Here is a 23,093-nt window from a genome sequence, read left to right as displayed (position 1 = left end):
AAATTAGGTGACAAAAATCAGTCTTGGACAGATTCCCAAGAATCTTGGACAAGTGATTGGCCAAGTTTGCGTGAGAAATGGACCAATCTTCGAGAAGTAATAGAAACATTTAAGTGGCTGCAAAAGTTGCATTTTGCAAAGCATATGCGAATATTAATGAGAACGGGTTACATTGAGATGTATGTGTTCTGAAGTGGGAAAACATTGTGTAGTAGCTGAGAGCAGTTACCATGGAGACTGTGCGATCATGAGCTGATTTCCCCGGGGAGCGCTGCTCTATAGTTCCTTAACTTCCCTCCCAGGAGTTCATTTAAATAAACTAATGCCAATTGTTGGCTGACATTCGCCGGCAGTGAATTAACTAATAGCGAGGGCAGAAATTAAAAAGCTCCAACAGAAAGCTCTTAAAAGAAATGAACCCCAGAGAAGAGTTACAAAGAATTTAAGACAAAAAGCTGTGCTTATCCCTCGACGGAGTTCTTATTAAAAGCTCGCTCTAAATACTTACTTGCCTTCTTTTGTGCTTTAGTAAATGGTTCATTCTCTTAAATTTCTCTTTAAGAAATTAGAACCATTATGCATTCTGTTCTTTCAGAAAGACTCTAGGATTATTGTGTGTTTTTTCAATAATTTTAGCTTTTAAATAATTCCAGTGGATAAGTTGATTTATTTCAAAATTATGAACACATAATCCCATTCTAAAACTTCTCAAACTTCTTGTCACATACTTACTGTAAGTAATTTGGAGAATGTTAAAAGGAAGTGTTCTTGTTGTAGGTGGAGTGGGTGAAGCAGCAGGAAGTGAAGCGCAGGACGAAGAGAGAGGGTCTGGACCCGTGGGGTGATGACCAGTCGACCACTGCACCCGCCAGCAACTACTTCCCCGACCCGCTCTACGCTCAGCAGTGGTACCTGGTCAGAACAACTTTACTCTACTTCCATCACATTTTTATCTCCAATTGTTCACATATCCTAAATCATACGAAGATTGCCATGACAATGAAAGCGCTTACTGATTAATATTCTTGAAATTCGGAAAATTTGAGTTTGACCAACATTACACTTTGTATAACTGAACATTACACTGAAATCTAACCTTACAGTGAAACCTACTACAACCAATAAAATGAAACCATTTCCGGGGAAGAGAACAATCCATCGAGTAAAGGGCTACTTCCGGTAGACTTGTTTTCTAACAATACATTTAACCTCTCCTTAAGGGAACACAAGGTATATCCGGGAAATGGCACTTTAGAGGAAAATCTATCCATCCCTTCCCTCAGGTGTATCCTAAATCGGATTCTCTGGAATAAAGTGTTTCATAATGTAAGGTGTAGATTTATATTTGTATCTTGATAATTATATATTTAAAATCAATACCAGTTCTTTTAAGGCGCTTCACACAAACTTTCGGCTAGTCAAAAAGCTCGCGAAGTCTTTTTAGTGTATTTCCGGCCCTCGGATAGTGATCTCTCTTTGCGGAGCCATTGATTCTTCTAAATACTTTCAAAGTAACTTTTATTTCAGTGAGAAATAACAAAGTATCTGTTCACTAATTCATTTACAATTAAAGATAAAAAGTAAATGTACAGTTTGTTTGGACCAATATTTATTTAAGCATTTTAAGCTATTTTCCTTTCGGCTTGGTCCTCACTGTTTTTACTAAATTATTCACAAATTAGAATTACAAAAAGTCTGGATACTTTTCAAAAATCAATTGTCCATTCAATACCAAAATTGTATTGAAAACTTATGGTTTCAAAACTAGGTATTACAATGGAAATATCAATGCTAGTATTTTATTGAGAATGATTGAACAATCCTGCACATTACTCTAATAATATTTAGAACCAAAACATAATGGATACACCAGATTATAATCGACAAAAATGGTGCAACACAACCGCTGAATCCAAAAATGTTTCTCCACAATGAATTGACAATGTGAGGGTTGGTCGCTAAATGGTGAAATAGTTGTTAATTTCCATGAAAAATAAATTCCATTCGCTCAGAAAACACATTTCAGAGAACCTAAAAACAAATTTTTCCGATGATGTGAGAGAGAGGAGAGGTGGGGTCCGCTTGTTTGGTTGAATTCACCATTCGCTAACATTCAAAAAAATTTACAAATAGCTTTTTAGATTGAAATGGTTGCAAAGTTCCGGAGCAAACTAAAATTTCATTAGAAGCTATAAAAATAATAAAAATCATGAAATGGCTGTAACAAATATCTGTTCGGCAACGTGTTAGGTTATCAGTGTGTGCCTTGTTCAGTGACAGCGAAATGTGTCAGTCGTTCGACAGCCAGTCAGCCATAAAAACGCGATTTGTTCATCAGCAGAAACATGGCCGCTTGCACTTTAGATAAAATATTCACGGCTTCCTTTTAAAGTGACATTCTTCGAATACAGTTTTCCATTTTATTATTTTCTGTTATCAAAAAGGTCATGGTAATCGTCCGGCTGGATAAAGCCCTTGTTTCCGCAATTCCTGAATAAGCTACCAACTTAAATGGTTGAATTTCCCTCTAGAGAGTCCGGCGGATGTTTGCCATAGTTTTTCACCTTCTAGTTTTCTTCAAGTTTTGGGAACCTTTGAAGGGGAAAACAGAATCTTAGTTTAACTTACCCGATTGTCTCCAACTACTAAGTTCTATTACATTTTTTCAACTTTGAATTTTTAAGAAGATGTTCAATAAATTATTAAATGGCTCCTATACGAATTTGACTGGAAAATTCTGCAAATGAGGGCTATAGATTTACGTAACGTAGGGCGCACAAAGCTCAAAAGACAATTTAAGCGCCATTTTTGAGATAAGTCACAGGAAATAGAGAACTCCAACTAGAGAAGTGGTATTTAGAGATTTTTGTCTGGAAAATATTTCTAATAAAACTGTAGATCATTTTGAGGGAAATCCAAACTCCATCTTGAAAGCATTGTGCTTAAGTAAATAATGCGTATAAAAATTTTAAGGGAAATTCAGTAGGTTATTTTCGAAAAATTTAAAAATTAGTATTCCAGTGTTACGAAATTTTCTTCAAACTGAACTTTAACAACTCATTTAATTCTCCTTAATAATATATGAGGCCCACATATTATACTGAAAAGTACTTTAAAGGAAAAGAAAAGGCTCTAAATCTTATTTTCCCGGAAAAAATGTTTCAAACAAAAGAATGTGATTACTTTTAAAGGAGCTTCTGTCGGAAAAATCTTAACAAATTGAAAAAAAAAACATTCAGTTAAATGGTAACTTCCGTTTCTTGATCGCTAAGTTGCCGCCAGAAATGTTCACATCAGACTTCCCTCGTTTAGCTCATCAGTCTGTCAATCAGGCGTTCTGCTGGAATTTGTTCACTGGAAGGTCAATCAGAGGTTGACAGGCATAGTGTTCATTAAAATGTACTTAACCGTGTTCCGCTAACCTGTTCTGAACGGACGAATATTTGCATCTTTTGCATTATAACTGGAACCAACAGGATCTAACTTATGTAACTACTGACAAAAGTTATACTGGCAATAGTTAAATTTCGGCCCGCTATTTATTGATGTATTGCATTGCAAACATAAAAAAATCCTGTAATTACTTCAATACTGGTGTCAATGTCAAAGCATATTCTTGATCCTGTACGGATCTTAGCGTCTTCAGGTAACCTGCTTCCTGAGCAGGTTTGCCTCTCCAAAAAAACCTCTCCTCCACTACTTACGTCACAGTTTGAGTACGTAATTTCAAAATGTGATAAGAAAATAATATTATTAAATCTATTTGAAGGGGGAAAGTTAGGTTCTTAAAGGAAGATTTCTCTTATCTCGGCTTTTTTTTTTGGGTATGTGTATTCGGCCCATAACAGAGTGTTTTCAAAGTGACACAATATATGGAGGCAGAGTCGCTGAAACTCTACTCAACTTCGCTGTATTTATGGGTGACATCCGCCTACCCCTAGCTGCTGATCTGTTTGAGTAAACACCGCTGAACGCTGTACGATGGGATGAGAAAGAAAAAAACTTTACTCTCGAAGTAAATCAATTTATTGACACTTAATAAAGGTTGAAAAAGTGTTCTGTCACGTGTTATTCATGTTTAGAGGTGATATCTGAAAGGAAATGATGAGGTAGGCGGTGTCAGCTGACTTGAGTGAAAATGTCGCCCTTCATCTTTCACCATGTCTAGCCTCAGCAGGCTACTCTTTCTTCGGCTGAAGCTAACAGATTTTATGAAAAGTAGAGCATGGTAAGTGGGATTTAAAGCAGTTGTCTGTGGCATCATAACTCTGCCTTCGGCATTCTACCCAGTATATCCTAAGGGAACAGTGTGGAATTCTGTAACCCCATGTGGCGCGTACGAGCTGACAGTCGGTACTCCTGATCTCTTCAATTTGGAATTAAAGTCTTGTCAAACTCCAGTATTAACCGGGCTGCTCTCTGAAATCTAGCGAGAACATCCCCACATCTTTATCCCACTACTGGAGGAATGCCTACCTCCAATCGCCGCTCAGATCTCGGAATTGAATCTCAGAATTGTTCTAAAACACATTTCACCAGAAAAAAAAAAAGATTATTAAATTATAGATCTACTAGTATTGATCAATATTTTTGGAGGTTTATGGAAAATTGTAGGTACTATTTCTGATAAGATCATTTGATTGATTGGTATAAATACCACTGCTCATGAACAGCTGATGAATTGAAGAGCTTCTTAAAAAACTTGCCAACTGTCGATGAGAAGTATCTCACTCGTTAAGGCAATGCCTGTCTCTTGCTACTAGAAGAACTGAGATGTTTTTTACATCATGGCGGTAAAATAATACCATCATGGCAAACATAGGGCATGGCAATCGAATGTCATGTCTGCACAGACTAAATTCTTAGAAAAAAAAACTTTTTTGAAGATAAGTGACCTCAAAATGGGTACTGCCATCGAAAGTCTGTTCCATTCTTATATTTTCCTCTCATAAGGTATAAAAAATGAAAAAGAGTTGATTCAGGGGACGGCGGTCCAAATAATAGTCTAATTGCTGTTAAAGGAAAATCGCCGGATGAATTAATATTGCACTCAGACTCGATGGACAGGCTGGAGACGTTGGGTCCACACAGAATCTTTTGCATTCATTAACTAAATCTGTTCATTTATCAGAAAAATTATTAATGCAGCACTAAAAGAAAGATGAAGTGAAAGGCTATTAACTGACGTATTAAAAGCTCTAAGAGGCAAACTCGCTGCCTTTTCGCCCCTGACGGCCCTTTAATCTTAACTATATTCTCAGCTTTAAATCAGACGGAACACAGGTGAAGCGGATTAATAAATCAATAATTCCAGCAGACTGTTATCCATTTCCTGTTAGAGTTCAATATTAATTAGTCTAATGCGTTTAGCATGGAGTCAGCCTAACGGCTCTTAGCGATGTCCACTTTCAACATTGATATTTCATTGTTTCCCCTACCGATCGTAAATGGAGTAAATTTCATTAGTACATGTTTCACCCTTTAATAGACTTTTTTCTGTAATGAATATGCCTTGTTCCAGGAAGGTTATTATTTCTGTAGATATTTATTAGCGATACGTAAGTTAAGTTTTAAAAGTAATTGGCCGGAAAACCTGTGATGAAAACTCGCTGGAAATGGCTCTCACCGCTATTCACGTAATTAAATTTCCACGAAACTTTGAATTTACACAACAGTAACAAAATGTTTTTCAAAATTATAAACAGAAAATTACTTCACATGAAATGGCACTGCTAAAGTCATCGAGTTCCACAGTACCTCACTAATACGAAGTAATAATATAAAAACTATATCGAACTTCAAATGAAACCTTCATAATAATCCATTCTATGACGCAATTCCGGTAAAGAATATCAGGTCTTACAATGTTGAATTTTGGTTATTCATTACACACTGATAAATTTTACACCATACAATTTACTGAAACGGGCCTTTAAAGAGATCTTCATCCTCAGTCTGGGAAAATGATTCAAATGATCAAAAAGTAGTGTGCAGAGTATCCAGCTGGTTTCGGTGGCCGGGAATCCCTCGTAATCCTGCTGGGCAGACCCTTCCGGGTGTTAATCAAGGAAAATGGAACATTTGGTCAAACTGGAGGCTGTAAGTCGCTGTTGCAGCAAGAGAGAGGTCAAGTGAATGTGTTCGCGCGAGATATATTGAATCGATATCTCTCTCTCTTCCAAACTATCTCTCATTCTATGCGCATCAGTCGGTCCGTCTTTTGGTCTGTGCGAATATGATGAGAGATAGGTTGTTAAAGGAAGCTAAAATACAGAGTGTCTGAGCACTAGATTGCCAGCATCGATCTGCCGCGGAAGTAATTAAATGTAAACAAATCTGACAACAGCCGAGAACGCGGCCTAACTACAAAGCCGTTTCCCCATCCTTCCGCATTGCTGACTTTAGTTTAGGTAAATAAGTAAATATTTCGATTAAAACGAACACATTCATACAATCGGAGGATTCAGTTCAGTCCCGTCGTAATGACCAGGATGGATCACTTTGAGGCTGGGATTCTTAGGGAAGACGTAAGAAGTTTCACAGCTAAGAAATAACAGTGCGTTTTTTTGTCACAGAGTGTGTTCCAAACCTAACCGCGAACCAAGAACTCGACATTCCTTTTCTTTCCGAGGATTAACCTGTTTAAAAAAAAGTTCCTCACCACCTTCTGTGATCACCTTAAATCGCTATCCCCTTGGTTCCTCAAATAACCCAACCAGGCGACTGAAACAGTGGGAGATTTCACCTGCTAAGGAGTCCAGCAAGCTGTAACGCCTCAGGAACAGAACCTAACCTTAGGGAAAGTAAAGTATTATCGTAAATGTTTTTATAAAACTGTGGTGCCGGAATATTTACCACAGTTGGTATTAAGTTAGTTAGCCTGCTAAATGTGGAATGTTGGGATAAAGCTAGAGAGGCTGGGAATATTCAGGAATTTGCAGCACACCTCTTAAAGTTTGTTCTGTTATTTCCAGCGAAGTAATATATTCCCGAATATACGCCGCCAACATGTTGTTTTAGTAATATTCTCCCAGAAATCTTCATCTTTGGTTAGAATAGGCGGCTGTATGTTTATACATATTTTGGAGAGAGTGGGGCGTTTCCAAATTCTAGAGTCTGAAAAGACTTTGAGTAAACAGCATCAGTAAGCTTCATGTAGCCAATCACCGGCCGGGCTTAACTTTTCGCGAGATATTAATAATGTAATTTCTCCAACAAAAGGTGGGGGGGACGCCCTTCTCAGATCAAAATAGCGCCTTCAGTTGGCTATTCTCGGCGAAACACTGCCCATTTAATCTGTTTGCAAGTTGTAGTTGGACCTGTGCCTTTATATTCAGTTCTCACAAATTCCACACCAACTTTTATTTATTTATTTTATTTTGTTTACTTATTTAGCGTCGCTTTTATTAAAGATGTCTGGTTATTTGTTACCTTAGTTGTGCTTTAGGTAAGCGCCTTTTCTTCATGCTAAGAGTGAACAGAAGGTCTAACATCCTCGAGAGAAAGTAGCAAGTTTTATTCTTCTAAAAACTTGGGGTTTTTACTAAAAGGCAGTTTTTTTTGGCATTGGCTTTCGCCATACAGCCAGCATCGTCTAGGTGCTTATCACTAGAATATCACTCACTCTCCATTCTTACTTATAAATACATTCACTTCACACATTCATCCCTCTACTATATACAATTATTTACATAAACTACAGCTAATGGATGGATCAGTACTCTATATTCCTGCCATCCTTATAGCTTAACCGAAATTAAAATCACCGTAATCCTTCTGTAATCATTTTCTTGCATTCATTCTAATCGGCTGTAACTTTTAAATACATTCATATTTCATTGCTAGCTCTGCTATAGACTTCAAGCACATAGATGTTGGTGGGTACAAAAATTACATACATTTAGATTAAAAAACAATGGCCATGGCCAAACAGACTTGTTAATACAGCATGGCCGCACAAAACCAAACTACCACTCCTTTGGCACTGTAATGGCTGACTAAGACAGGACCAGAGTCTAACGTTTGCACAATTCCTTGTGAGAAGCCCCCGGGCAACTGGCTCAAAACTCCCAGGCACAAGCTGCAGCCCCCTCTCCTTCCTCTTCACCAGTTCTGCCAACTGTAAAATTATATGCGAGGGGCCGCACATCTTTTCGAGGATCGAACACAATATATATTTTACGGTTCAAACATCTGTAAATTATTTATTTAGTATGAAATTTCTAATCAAAACGATTGCTAGAGGAAAGGCAGCCGTCAAATGGGTTTATTCGAACTTGGTTCACCCTGACATCCGCTTTAAAAATGTTTTTTCTCAGGAGATATTTATTTTATTAAAAACATTGCGGGAACTATGACGTCACGCTTCCTTCAACAGCATATTGAGAACATCTACAATATTGAAAGCATCTGTAATTTTTTACACATATTTTAAGTTTCATTTCACTCCACTTTAATAATTGTTTAACCAATTTGTTGATTACTTTTTAAAAGAAAACTCAAGATCCGTCTAAAGTAACGACTTGCCTGCAACAAATACAAACTTTAAAGAAAATCAATCTGAATATATCGAAATAGGCTGATACATATTTCGATTTAATTTTAAGTCGCACTCCCTTTCGATTTTCCTTCATCTAAATTTAAATTTTATTTACTCATTTAAAGTTTTAATGTATTACATGACCGATTTGGCCATACATAAAACTTTTTCGTTTTCAGAGGCCTCAAAACATTCAGCTTATTCAATGTTATTAGCCTCAGCTGGTTCTGACGGAATAATGTTGAAATCTCCATATAAACGCTTTAATTATAATATAATTGACTCCCCTATCCTGGAGCTATTTTAACTGTAAATTTATAATGTCAGCCCCATATTATTATTAAACAGGTTAACATTAATTCTGCATACAATGTAATATTGAAATTTTGCGAATACCTAGGTAATCAAGGCCAAATTAATGCTGCAATTGAATTTAAACAGAAGCCTAAATCCAAAGATTGTTGTTTTACTAGTGTTTAATTGCTATATTATTAATTTGCGGTCAAAATTAATTATTTCCAAATGTAGTTCATAAAGCGTACAGACGATGAGTAGCTGCATTTGCTCCCATTTATTTTTATTACCATTTTGGTTACCAATTGATCTCTCTGAAGTTGAATTCAATGAACAAAACACATTGAACCTGATGATCTTCGTAGTGCTCTCATAAAACAGAAGATAGACTGAACTTGGTCTATATTGGTGACTTGTCCCAAAACACATCATTTCAACATTCCTTGATGTCCAAGCTACTTTATCTTCTACCAAAGCTCCTGCTCCTGCAAGTGTGAATAACTCCCTTAAATCTAATTCAAACCTTGTTTTACATTAGTAAAATCAAAATCTATGAATGCAATATTTACAAAAAGAAAATCGGTTTTACCGCCAGTTCAACTTAAATTAATATCTTCTTAGATGGTACAGTTCAATACGTAGGGCTGTATGTTGACAAGAGACTAATCTGGGAATCGTCTCAACCCTCAAGATTGGATGTTCCAAACTACTATCTACTATCGCAGATCAGACCTAGACTTGGCTAGCAAACTATCTACACGGCACTGTTCAGTGAGGCCTCCGGTGCAGAAGAGCTGAATATTACATGCTAAGTCTACACGAACACCATCAATACAATCTGATAACCTACTTGAAGTCTTTTGCTTCATACTACATATTAAAACTTACCGTTCACACTAATCTTCACATACCATATTTGTCACTGATCTAATTAAGTTTGGCTACCGTAAATTTCGCAGCCCTACATCAAAATCTTCATGCGCAACAGTTCTCCTTTCCTCTTCTTCCAGACAATCTTCCTTGTTCTTGAAGCGTTACGTATATGCGTTAAGATTAGTCTTGACTTTAGAGTCAAATCGCCTCAGAAGAGGCAACCCATAAACTTACACACTCTCACCGGATGGGTAGACACTGGCAACGAGGCACTAAAAAGGTTACATTTTTTACGTCATTATTTAAAGTACGAGATTTTCTATTTTGGGCTTCCGCCGGAAATATCTGTTTTGAGTTCCCATGAGTTAGAAAAAGTGTCTTTTACAAATTGGTCTGTGTGTGTGTGAGCAGCTTTTCTCAAAATCCGAAAATCTCAGAAAGTTTAAATTTACAATAATATTTGGAATCCGCGCCACTCGGTAATTAGATTCTGGACACAATAAAGAAACCGGAAGTGAATGAACGCTACGTTCTTTGATCCTGTATCAGCAGCTTCATTTAGATTTATTGGTTTAGGCCAGCCAGGGCCGCGAGCAACGTAATTACACAAATAGATTACTAAAAGTGTTTATTTATTACAAAAAAAAAAAGAATGAAGTTTAAAGAGGAATTAGGAGCGAAATGTAAATATGGTTTCAGCAACAAATAAAATCCCCACATAAATGGGGACGGTAATATTTACTGTTTGTCCATTTTCACTAAAAGCATCCGTGAAAATTAAATTGTGCCTTTGTGGGGGGCGACCAGCAGTCTCTACAACTAATATTAAAATGGAGCCGGCCGCCTCCCCGGGGGGCCACCGTTCGCACACAAATCTACCTCAATAATTTGTTGGTTTTTGTTTCAATTTAAACTTATTTTCCAATTAATATATCTCCACTCTGGTCCATTTTCATCTGCATTGTTTGTTTTGATTGTGAGCGAACCAGTTTGTTGACTGCAAAAAAATCCCAAACCGCTCTTTCTCTTTCTGCAGTCCCAATGATCAACCTTTCTAGTATCCCAGATCAACAACTACCACTGAGATCCAGGATTGTGATAGGGCAAGTCTAAAATTTGTTGTTAACTATATAGAGAAGTGGCTTTCCTGGAAAAACCATCTCATTTTACGGCTTTCACTGAAGTAACTGAAATTTCATGGATTTGGAAAATTTTACCATTCATTTGTAACTCTATTAAAGGATTTGCGAAGTCTCAGCTTGAACCAGAATCCCAACTAGCCCCATTCTCTTACTAAACGTCAAACAAAAGTAGCGAAGTTGAAATTTTTCAATAACATGGTATAGTAAAATATAATAAATTATTGCACAGTAAATACAAATAGAATTGTGCACTATTTTGTGTAGCAGTTATGGTGGCGATAATTATATGCAGCTGAGATGAGTGCATTGAACACTATCAAACCAATATGACCGACAATAAATTACAATCGATTTTAATTATCTGCACAGTTTGTACTCAAAATATTGTGACCACTAATTGGTGCTTAGTCTAAATTCTCACAATTGTTGAATCGCTAAGATCCAATCAATGAGTGTAATTAGGGCGTAGTAATTATTTTGCAGAAAGCGATGAACTCTGTCCGCAAAATTGGTCAAATCCTGTCACTGCAGAGGCTCAGCGAAATAGATGACAACTTCCCTCTGACCCGGTTTTTTACTGACGCATTCTACAAGTTGGAAAAATTATTACAATTTTATTTTTTTGGTTTATATCTTGTTTCCTCCTAAAATATCGATTATGAGGTCTCCTGAGATCGAAAATGGTCTGAGTGGGTCCTCGAAAAGGAAAAATGGCGAAAACTCAAACTTTCTGTTTGGTTTAATGAGAAAACCTTTGAAAATGGTTCCAACGATTTTCTTAATCTCACTACACTCTTATAGAACTAGAACTTTATAAAAAATTCACGTAAAAATCAATTAAGGAAAATCCTGTTTATGGGGGCTGGGCTATCATCCCTCTGAACTATCCTTGAAGTATTATGTATGGATCTACCACCTTCCTAGATAAAAGAAACGTTGGATGCGTCGCTAAAAATGCAGATATGGAAGGAAATGCTTCAGCTAGACCAGGGGTCGCCAAACTTTTTTTGATCATGGACCGCCCCTATATAATTTTTCGAAATCTCCATCGACCCCCACATAAAAGTAATGTTCAGTTAATTAAAAATAATACTATCTATCAGGTACTGTGTTTATTACATTTATTTTATGATTTTAAACATTTATTAAAGTAATTTTACATTGTGTAACAAATAGTTTTATGAAAAATATCTTAATGTTGAAATTTAAATACATTAATATTTATTAAATAATAAGTAAAGAAACTACAGAGTATTGCTTCTTAATTAATGAGATGGGTGTGTGCCTGGTGTTTCTTTGCAAGGTTCGCTATATTGGGTTCGAAATTGTTTTTCCTTCGACCCCCAATCGACCCGCTGGCTCAGATCGACTCCTACTTTTTTTTAAATAGACCCCTGGGGGTCTAAATAGACCACTTGGGCGACCTCTGAGCTAGACGTAGTTTTTACTTGAGACATATTTACACCTTACTACAAATCTCACAGTCAATATTTGAGAAAAACCATTTGGCTAAAATATATGTACGTACACATACATAACGGTTGCATGTGAGCAGAAGTTTAAAACCTGTGTCTTAGGAAAATTCACTGCCTGCCCCTCCTCGAGGAAAACTGGTTGAGACTCGCCTATTAATTAAACAATAGGAAATTTAGAGAATCGTCCGAAATGCTGAGCGGAAGAGACGGACGCGGATTGTATTGGAGGGGGCGCTCAGCTGCACAGGAGCGGAACCATTGCTCCCTCCCAAAGCAGAAATTCATTGCAGATTTTCACACTAAAATAACCTTTAAACAAGATTTACGCGGAATTACCTTCCTTCCCGCCACCCAATGACTGTAATTTTTTTCTTTTTTTTCCCTACTTCAGTAAAAAGTCCAAATTTATGGATCAAATCCAGGTGGGAAAAAAAGTGTAATTAATTCTCTGTGTCGCTTCTATTCTAACCTCAGTTCTTTTCTTTTTTTCATTGACAATAAACTTTTTATTTTTCTGTTTCCTTCCATTTTATATTTCTGTTCCGACGGATCACCTCGATCACGTGTTTTTTCTCTTCCTACATTTATTTCTGCTTCCTGGCAGTCACTGCTCTTTCAGGCGTTCTGCTTCTGATCGTTTCAAAATTTCTAGTTATTCGCCTGAAACTCTGGTTTCGAGTTTCTCTAAAGGAGAAATGATTTTCAACGTACTTTCAACGTAAATCAGAAACCAACACACAAAAAAGGAAAGTGCTAGAAATGATGTACATATCTAAGACAGAAAACAGTTTAAATTTCAAAACAGACACGAACAATTTAAACAACACGCAAACTTCCTACAAAATACTTGACAATTGGCAACACTGACTTCCACACAACCTAACACATATCACACACAGACCGATCACACTCAGTCCATGAACAGACAAGACAGAAGACACACCAACCCTGTAATGTTGTAAAATATTACTTTGTAAACTAGGTAAATAATTTTTGTAAATTTCGTTATATTATACATATTCATTTTAATAGAATTATTGTTAACAATCTGTAAATATGTTCCACAGCCCTGAAGATGACCTAGTCCCTAGGTCGAAAGCTCGGCAAAATAAATTTATCACGGCTGAAATGGCAATTATTTTTTCATCCTATTGTACTTGAATAGGCATTATTTAGGAGGCTGTGTGTTTACTTAGCGACAGTCCTACTAAGATTCAAATGTAATCCATTCTTGTAAGGAACTGCTTTGAATCAAAGCTTATTACCGGATCCCTGCAGGTTGCCATACCAAAAATCAAGTATCCTTCTGCTTGATCTTTGTTGCTTGTATTATGTCGACTAGACATGAACATACTGACAGACCCACCAACATACAAACTTGTTTATAAAATACACATTTTTGCTTGCTCATGAGAAACTGATGCAATGACGTACTTCCCACATGCGAAGGAAGTCGTAAAATCGCGTGCATAGTTAATAATTGTTAATAAAAAACAACTAATTATTATTAATTTGTTAATTTTCTGAAATAAATATTAAATATAAATTTACATAAAAGATTAAACCTATAGTCACCGACCGTCGGGTGAAAAACAACTAAATAAGTAGCTTAATTATCTAAATTGATCTAAACTAAACATGTTGACGATTTAGAGCCATAGCGCTGGGAACTTAATGTGGGGTAAGTGGGAACGGTAGGTTTATATATGTGTCGTGGAGACGATCGGCCGTCCATTACTATTTCAGTCGGTGGGCGGCCAGTTGAAGACAAGGGTCCGAGGGGAGCAGTAGGCTGCGGCTGGAGCCGGGAATTTCATTGCCATCCGGGGGCCTATCTAGACCCAGAGACCTTTAATTCACATATATATCTTCCCACGAATCCAGACCCGTGCCAGCGATTCAATCTGGCATTCCCTTTGAAAGATTGTGGAAGAAGGGGAGGGGGAATTAGAGAAACAAAAGGACAAATTGGGAGAGCAGATTGGAAAAGGAGAATTATGATAAACTAAGATTAAAGGTTGGGAAGGGTGGGGGACGCCACCAACACTCAGAATACTAACAGAGATTGGTTAGAAAATGATCATATATTTTTAAATAGTTCAGTTTTACAAAAGCACACATAATTTGATTCAGACCACACAAAATATATATTATAAACACTTACAATTTGGTACCTTACGAGACATACAATTACAATTAGCACGTGCTTAGCTTCTTATTACAATTTATGTTCCTTCGCTATTACAACATTAATTCACTTCTTGACCCAATAGTCATAGACTTCGCGACGTTAATGGCCATTAAATATTTATAATAAAGTCTTTAAGGAGACACATGACAGGGGGCCTACACCGGTGTAGCAGGACATCTTTTTCATGGCTGGACTTGGCGGCAAAGTCAACTTCCTTTGAGAAGCCCCAAGGGCGACTGGCTCGAGCTCCCAGGCACACGCTACAGCCCCCTCTCCGTTGTCTTCTCCAGTGCTGCCAATCGGACAATGCTGTGCCGAAAGATAAATTCTAGGCCGGCGGGCCGCACATCCCTTCGAGGATCGAACACCCTTAGTGATAAATTAATTGCGCAGATGGGTGACAATTGACGGTTTATTTCATTAAAATAAATGTGAACGTTCTTGCGAATGCGAAAGTTTAGTCACTTAAGTATGAGATCTGGAAGGTTTATTTAGGGGCTTCCTTCCCAAATCGCACATTGGATGAAATAATAGCCTTGATTACAAAATTGAGGTACTGGAACCTGGGCATCTGGTGGAAAGGAGAGCAGGAAATGATCAAAGGAAGGGTTGGGCGTCTTAAGACAATGGCAGGGTCTGATTACTTTAAGAATATATCCAAACAAAGTTCCAGCTCTTCAACGGCTTCAATAGAGGACGAAAGATCACTCGTATTTACTCTCTTACGGACCACTGTAACTAGGAGAAAAACAATGCGACCAATCTCTAGCTTTATTACCATTTATTGTGCAAATAATGAAATCAGACAGGTTCGTGCATGCTCGTCATTGTTGCCAACCTCTTCTTAATAAAGAGAGCTATTTCTTAAATTACTTTCTACCTGCTGCTACTTCCTTCTCACTCTCTCTCACATACACACATAAAAAATGAATAAAGAAAGAGAAATGCCTAATAAAGAGAAATCTGTCATGACTTATGTTGTTCCGTTGTAGCCACCCACCGCCTTAGCCGTAATAGGTTGGCATTTTTCATTTCTTTTTTTTCCGCTCTGAGAATTGGCATCTTTCTGTTCTGCAAAACCAAGTAAACATGGGAAGATTCTTGCCTCCATTCATAAATATGGTTCCACCATTCTTGTTTCGCGAATTTTATGTCCTTCTCTGTTAACCTTTCATTGCGGTTATCAAACATATTTTAGATAAAGTTTCGGACAACACCTTTACACGGAGAATTCCACCATGCAAATCTAAATTTTTCTGTAACATCCTCCATTCAAACTTGTAAGACGCAGCTTCTGTAAACATTATTGTTTCAATTGTTTTTGAGGAGCCAGCCATTCAAGGTGGCCAGAAGGAATAGTTATTTTTTAAAGATTGGTCATCCTGGTAGGCGAAGTGCCTCATGGCCTCATCCCCTCCGTCTCCATGACTGGTCAGAGCTGTTTTGGTTACAATGTCTTGTTGTTTTTATAATCACATAATTGTACGAATATTATCAATGTTGGAAAAGGTGGTCAATTGTCTGGCGCTGGTTTTTCTATCAGAATTATGGCTGAACATTCTATTGACTAGTCGTAGTAGAGTAGTTTACACTTATTTTGAACGTTCAAAGTGTAAAGAAATGTAACATTAAGTAAGTAGGTCAAAGAGCAATCAAATCAGCGTTTATTTCATTTGGTTCGGCGAGATTTTTAAGTCTTTTTGTAATTATTCAATTTGAAATGATAATAGGGGAAGTGACATTCTATTCACGTATGGGCACATTCCATTTCCAAGTTAATTATGCCTAATAAAATATAAATAAAACCGGCCAGCAGTTATTTTAAATAAAAGCAATTAAATATTAATGAGCCCCATAAATAAAGAGCCACTGTAATAAAGTATATTAATAAAATAAGTCCATAAAACGCGTTCCTGAAAACTTGGACTGACATCAAAATTGGCAAAAAAAAGTTATTGATTTTATGTTAGAAATGGATGCGGAAATAGAGGGCAGTCCAATGCTGCACTGTAGTCAGTATTCAGAAGGCTGTGTATTCCCTGTTGATAATTTATTCACACACACAAAGGTACAGCCTGATATAAGTTATGTTTTAAAAGGTCGTAATTATTTAAAAATACCTGCCATATTTTATTACAGTATTTATTATTAAAGCAGTTTTGAATTTCGTTTAGAGACATGCGATCGTAAAGATGTCTGTTTATGTAACTGCAATATTCGGCCCCCATCGCCTGTACGGCCCTTCTTCAATTCTTTTTATTTGAACATAATTCATGATGACCGGAACCCATGATGGATGGGGGCGGGGCCAGTTCGTCAAGTATTTATGTTTAATACCGTTCGGCCGGTGTTCCAACAGTATTAAGAACAGCTTTTATTATTAATGTCAGTACCAATCGAATTTATCTAATCCACTTTCCACTTCATGTTACGCTCCTCCATATCTCCAATCTATCATTAATATATAGTGCAATAGTGTAGAGTAATTATGGAAATGTAAACATGCAGAAAAGGAACTTTAAGATCTAGTAAAAAAGAATGAGAAATGACATCAAAAGAGTCCAGTGTTACCACCTTAAAATAACAGCACCTACAAGTGGAGAAAAGATATAAAAAGGAAGGAGATGCCCCAGCAGCGGGGTTAAGTTAGCTTCTTATAACTAAGTCTTCTTGCTGCAGAAACTTGCAGCTTCTTATCTGGACCAACAGAGCACTTGTGGCTCTCGTTACGCCGTCATAACATAATTTGGCTGGACAATTAGCCAATAAGCAGTTAATTACCAAGATAAATTGACTTCGTAACATTCTTCTGTGTTCCTCCCTACCAATATATCTCAAAATAAATAAAGAAAAACGGATGTAAACACACACAATAGAATGGGAATAGCTACTCTCCAGCGCCAGGTTCCCCAGCGTATGAGGACGACTTCTTCTGCCCGCCTCTCAAGGTTCAAGGTGGACATGAGTAAGATCATCCTGTTGGCCTGCCGGAGGAGCACCTCGATTACGATTTGAAATCCAAAAATATGTCATCTTCTCCCACAAAATTCTATACTTTCAAGACCTACATTCTGAAATTCTCAGAGAAGAGGAACTTTCAGTTCCAATGATATCGTGAAAAGTGTTCTAGGATTCATGCTTCCTTTAAGAGCATTTCCAACCTCTATCACCTCCCAGACTTCAAGAAAGTCAGCATCAACTTGCTCAGCAAATTTACTTTTAGTTTTTGTTGATGGAAACAAGAAACCTAAAGTGTAACTTGAGAGAGATGTCTACCAGAGTCCTAAGATATGTTAGCAGGTCATGCCAAGTGGTCCTAAGGCTTTTTGAGTACAGAGATGAAGAAGAGCAAGCTGTTGAGGATGCGCTCGCTGCCTGTTGATTAAACTTCCTCCAAGAAAAAAAAGGGGTTAACAAAGAAGTATAATAAAGAATGGTCAGCAGCTATAGGAGGCAGTGGGAAGCGGAGGACTGATGAAGGCCTGCCACCAATGTAGCAGCAGCAGTATACACAGAATACACTTCTTATTTACTACGTGAGTCGAGAAAAATTACTTCCTTCCTGTACAAGGTGTTTTCAGGGAACTCTCCAACCTCCAGCTAACTATCACCATTAGTGTTATCGCTTTACTCACCTATCTCCTGCTTGTTTTATTTTGATTAAGGAATGTTAGAGTGAATTGATGGCGTGAAAAATTTGTTCATTCTGACCAGACTTAAATCGATAAAATAAATCATGAATCTCATGAAACATGATCTTACTTCTAGTGTAAACAGTAAATCGAAACTTTGACTCGATTGGAACAGTTTTTTCTCTTTGCAAAGAATGTTTACTAAGTAAAAGAAGGTTTTTTACTATTTTTCAAAACAATTTCGCTGAATGTACAAGTTGAGAAACTATAACACTTCTCACTAAATTATATGAATAATTACTATTGTTTGAACATTACTGAGTGTTGTATTAATATAATTTTTGAATTGTTGCAAAAGATAAGAATGAGTTATACATCTCTAGTGAGGGCAAAATCAGTCTTAAAATAATGCGCGGTTATTTAGACGTTCAAGGGTGGCCGGCTGTTTCTGTGTTATCCTGGAGTGTTGATGGCGGTGGCGACAAGTTCTTCACTAGGGTGCCAGAGTCTGTGAATGGGAAATCTTTTGCTGAACATGAATTGTTGATGGAGGAGATACCGCCTCGACTGGCTGGATTGTTTTCCCTTTTGTTATGTTTAGGAGGGAAGAGTGCTGCATTATTAGAGCGCTGCCAGCGAGGCGTCTTGTCGCCCCATTAACCAATATCTGACATTAGCTCAACTTCCACTCGCATCAAGGCCTCTATCTTCCAGCACGCCTAGCTTACTCCTCCTCCTCTCTCGTCTAAACGGTTGGCTTTGTGATGTAAGCAGCTAGCTCTCCCTCCTGACATGGCTCCTTCCGCTGTACCCGCCGTCTCTTCTTGGCTTTGCGTCTTCTTCAACACTAAGCCCGAGTATGTCTGTTCGCTCCTACACATGGCTCCTGCACCCCACTGTCGCACATATTTCTTCATTATTCACCCGTCGCTTCTTTTTCAGGGCTGCCACGCTGATGTACCAATGAAATTCCCAGTATATGCATAAAAACTTTCCCTCTACTTTCCCTCTGGTAACCTCTACGCCACTTTCATTCACTTCCAAGAGCAACTATTGCTTATCTAGGTTTGTGTGCGCGTTAGTTGGCTTTTGAGACCAGCGAAACTCTAAAACGGATAATAAGAGGAAGTTCTGATTTGTTACTTCCGCTGTGCGCCACCAGAGGACACGACTTCCTGTTAGTGCAACTCTCATGATTCTAACTTACGCAATTTGTTCTACTCTAAATTATTAGTTAGGATAATTGAAGAACTACAGAAGCCTCAGGAATTTAACGAATTTGTTGTCCTTCAATCGACAGCAAATAAAAAGCTGGAGACGAATTTTCGAAAGGCTTCATTTTTCAGTATTTTACGCTTAGGAAGTATCTTACTTAGCACAGAAATGTGTGCACGCTGGCGGCTCATTTCCGGAGAAATGTCATTATTCAATCGCAATACTTCCTTTGACCATTAGCAAGTGAAGTTCAGAACTTCGAATAAAACCAAGCTGATGTTACTCTCAGAGAGATAATGGTGTTACTTCGTTATTTTTATCTCCAGAAAAGAGATCTTTTCTAGTCAAAAGATGTACCTGAAACAAGTTAATATGGTTTTATACATATAATTTAGCCTTTGTTTAAACTACAGATTTGTTGTTTTTGTTTTTAAAGAGTTAAGGCGGAAGAAAGCGCGCCACATTGGGGTGAATAAAGGGCGGGAAATATTTAGCGGGAAAACTTTATGGTGGAGCGGGAAGATGTGGAAGTTACTGTGAAACAAGAACAGGAGTAAATAACACAGAGAGGGATAAAATTTTGTCGAGTTATATGTTTGTGTTTGTATGATGAACTTTAGCGTAAAGTTTGAGTGCGGTGAATAAAAGCAGTTTTATAAAGTTGAAAATATTCACAACTAAAGGGGCTTGTTACTAATGGGCCTTAAACATACTGGCAGAAGTGGCGGGCGGGGGCGAGTGGAACAGCGGTCGGCCGGAGGGAGCTACGCTACGTGTACACATTCTGGTTAAACAAAGCGAGAGATGTAAGCTGCCTCATGCTGCAATGTAGCTCACTGACAGAAGCAGCGAGCATTGTTAGTGTACAGTCGAGCCACACCTGCAAGCTGTACAGCCTCCAAACTCCACATCTTAGTGCAACCATACCACACTTCTAAGCGGCCCCATTTCTATTCCAACCTACTCAGAGTGTACCGCTAATTTTTTCCTTATTAATTAATTTTACTGACCAGGATAAACAACAATTACTAGGACATCTTTCATAATCCTTGCATTTGCATGCTTCTTCAGGAGAAACTCAGACTCAACCTCTTTAGCTGCAGTAATCCTCAGGACCCATCCTGTGTTCTAATAATAATATTATTATTATTAGAATAGTAATATCTGTTTACCCCAATTTAGTTGCTAACAAGGCACTTTCTGCAGGTTTATCTAATAAAATAAATTGCTACAAGAGTTTACGAAGAGGTGTCTTCTTACCTTTCACCGTGTTCCAAGATTACCCTGGGGTTTCTGTCAACACAGAAGTGCAACTCACCACTTGGTTAACTTACAATTTGGCAAGAAAGAGTTTTATGTTTGGAAATAATAAGCCAAATGTTGGCACAAACATTGTAATTAACAAATATTTGAAAACATACTTTAAAATTAAATTGGAACTTTTACTTCAGTTATTTATATTTAACAGATTATTTAATCAATTTTTGTATCAAATTATTGGCCATTAATGGGAGAATATCTTCCTTTACCTAGTGTGACACTGGTACAAACAGATTCTCTGGTTTATCAAAATCTCTGTTATTTTATTTCATTTATTACAATGCACTTTTCCGTTGGGTAACACACCTTTTTAATTTTCCCATGACTGAGGCTCTACCACATCGAACCTTCACCCAAACTGATCGGAAAAGCGAGCAGCACGTTCCCCCCACTACTACATGCCAACTGTCACGTGATTTTATCATTTCTAGTGAAGCCCAATTTTCTTTGGCCCCCATCTCGTTCATTTTGCAAAATAATACCTGGTCAATGATGTGTATTACAGAACTTCTACTTCCTACAGATAGTTTTAGTGAATAAAGCCTGTGCCATTCCATCAGGTGAAGTTCCCTATCAGTAAGTTCAGGGATCACAGAATCAAACTCGCAATTCGTGATCAACCATGCCATCTGAATTCGGCTGTGTCTAGTGGAGCGCGTCCTCTGTGTGAAATAATGTACTAAAGAAGAATGATGATGAATCCACCCTGGGCCTACTTAAATATTTAAGTTAATAAAGCCGAGTGGAGGAGCGCATTGTTTTGGTACTTTTTCTTCGCTTAGCATATCCGCAAGAAGGGACTCCAGCGCCTCCAGAAAAATGGTGTGTCACTTGTCTGTGGGCTGGAGGACTCCCTCTGACAAATTGCCCACTTGCTCCGCGACCCACTCGTCTCGCTTCACTTTATTTTCTTTTGAGGCGGTATCAATCAAGCTGCCCCGCCTTGCGCCACCTCCAGTCAACTATCTGCACGCTGAGTGTCCCAAACTGCCGCCTCGATCAGCTATTTATTGATTTATCTTTGTACATCCTCACCCCTGATTTACCACCTTTAATCCCAAGTGCCACTTTAAAGAAAAAGCACATTACTTAACTTCTGCTTGGCCATCAGTTTAGAACATTTACGGATCAATGCTTATGATACCTACTTAACAAAAACTTACAATTTAAAATGTTAAGTATAAGGGTTGAATTAAACGACAAAAGTTACACATATCAGCGAGTACCAAACATTGCATTCATTCTTCAGATCGTAATTTCAGCCAAGTGTTCTCGTATTCTTCTGTAGCAAAATATTCCTAATTTAATTAAGATTACCTAATACTTTCGTTTGTCTACAGTAATAGGAAGACAAAAATGAAAATTTCAAATCTTCAAAGAGGGCGTGGTGTGAGAAACATGGAAGGTGGGCGTGGTTTAACAAAACAGTTCTCGCTTCTGATTGGCTCTTCAACCAACCTACTTTTAACACTTCCATTCTACACTGTAATTGGCCGATTCTTTATTGCTAATGATTTCTATTAAAAATAAAAGTTGTTTTTTTTTTTACTAATTTCCCCCCCCCCATAGGTATTTGATGAAGTATCTAATTATGCAATAAAAATTTTCTCAATAAAAACACGAAAAATAAAATATTTTTCTCGCTTAACATCTTGTTTTCTACCTTAAGGGTGAACAGAAAATTGGGAACAATTGTTATTTCTAAGTTAAAAGAAAATTGTGGGTCATGTTACACCTATTGTTTCCAGCTATTTGTTATAATTATTTGCTTAGGGCTGTTATTTAATGATTTTTAAAGATTTAATGATACATTTTGTTACAATCAATCCATATTTTGTTGCTGAACAGTCAGGCAGGCATCGTTTTCAATTCCTTGATCGCTGGGGTACAAAAATACAAAGATATATATATATATACTATATATATATCTTGGTTAAGTAGTTAGTTGTCTGACTTCCTGGCAGTGTTGCCAACAATCATCTCTCATTCCTCTACTTACCTTCATTTATTTCCAGCAGAATGAATTAATGGAGAAACTTTTCAAGAAGTTACCCTTCTTTAGCGCGCACGTCCTCCTCCTCCTCTAAACCACTCTTCATCGTCATCAGGGTGTTCCTGTTTTTGTTTTACAACATCCAGTGAACTTTCGCAGACATGTTCCGCGAATTGGCACCATTACCAAAGGTCTTCATTTCCTTAGAGTTCCCCCCTCAACACACCCTAACTTTATGAAGCACCTTTTTGACGAATTTAACTCTCTTGAAATCGGGCTCTAGTTGTCTACCAAATATTTAAGAGTGAATCAGAGATAATTCTTATTTACAGCTCAAATATCCAAACTTTTTTGGCTATAAAATAGAATTCCAGATCTATTAAGTATTTAATTTAAATTTTGGTTCATCTAATTTTTTC

At 37.5% G+C, this 23,093-nt stretch overlaps 2 protein-coding genes across 5 annotated transcripts in view; one reads left to right on the top strand and one right to left on the bottom strand.

The window, feature by feature from the left end:
- LOC141447621 (uncharacterized) overlaps window positions 1-23,093 on the bottom strand; it is a 475,629-nt gene that overhangs the window by 206,466 nt on the left and 246,070 nt on the right. The window lies entirely within an intron of this gene.
- LOC141447616 (furin-like protease 2) overlaps window positions 1-23,093 on the top strand; it is a 546,208-nt gene that overhangs the window by 310,527 nt on the left and 212,588 nt on the right. For all 4 annotated transcript variants that reach the window (XM_074115349.1, XM_074115348.1, XM_074115350.1 and 1 more), the window contains exon 3: window positions 778-915. In XM_074115349.1, the coding sequence (XP_073971450.1) occupies window positions 778-915 (138 nt within the window). The remainder of the gene's footprint in view (window positions 1-777; window positions 916-23,093) is intronic.

Source organism: Rhodnius prolixus, unplaced genomic scaffold (genome assembly GCF_049639745.1).
Source record: "Rhodnius prolixus isolate KJV_2025 unplaced genomic scaffold, Rpr scaffold_7, whole genome shotgun sequence".
NCBI classification, from domain to species: Eukaryota; Metazoa; Arthropoda; class Insecta; order Hemiptera; family Reduviidae; genus Rhodnius; species Rhodnius prolixus.
Note: the sequence above shows the minus strand (reverse complement) of the source record. Positions and strands in the feature narration are given on the sequence as shown.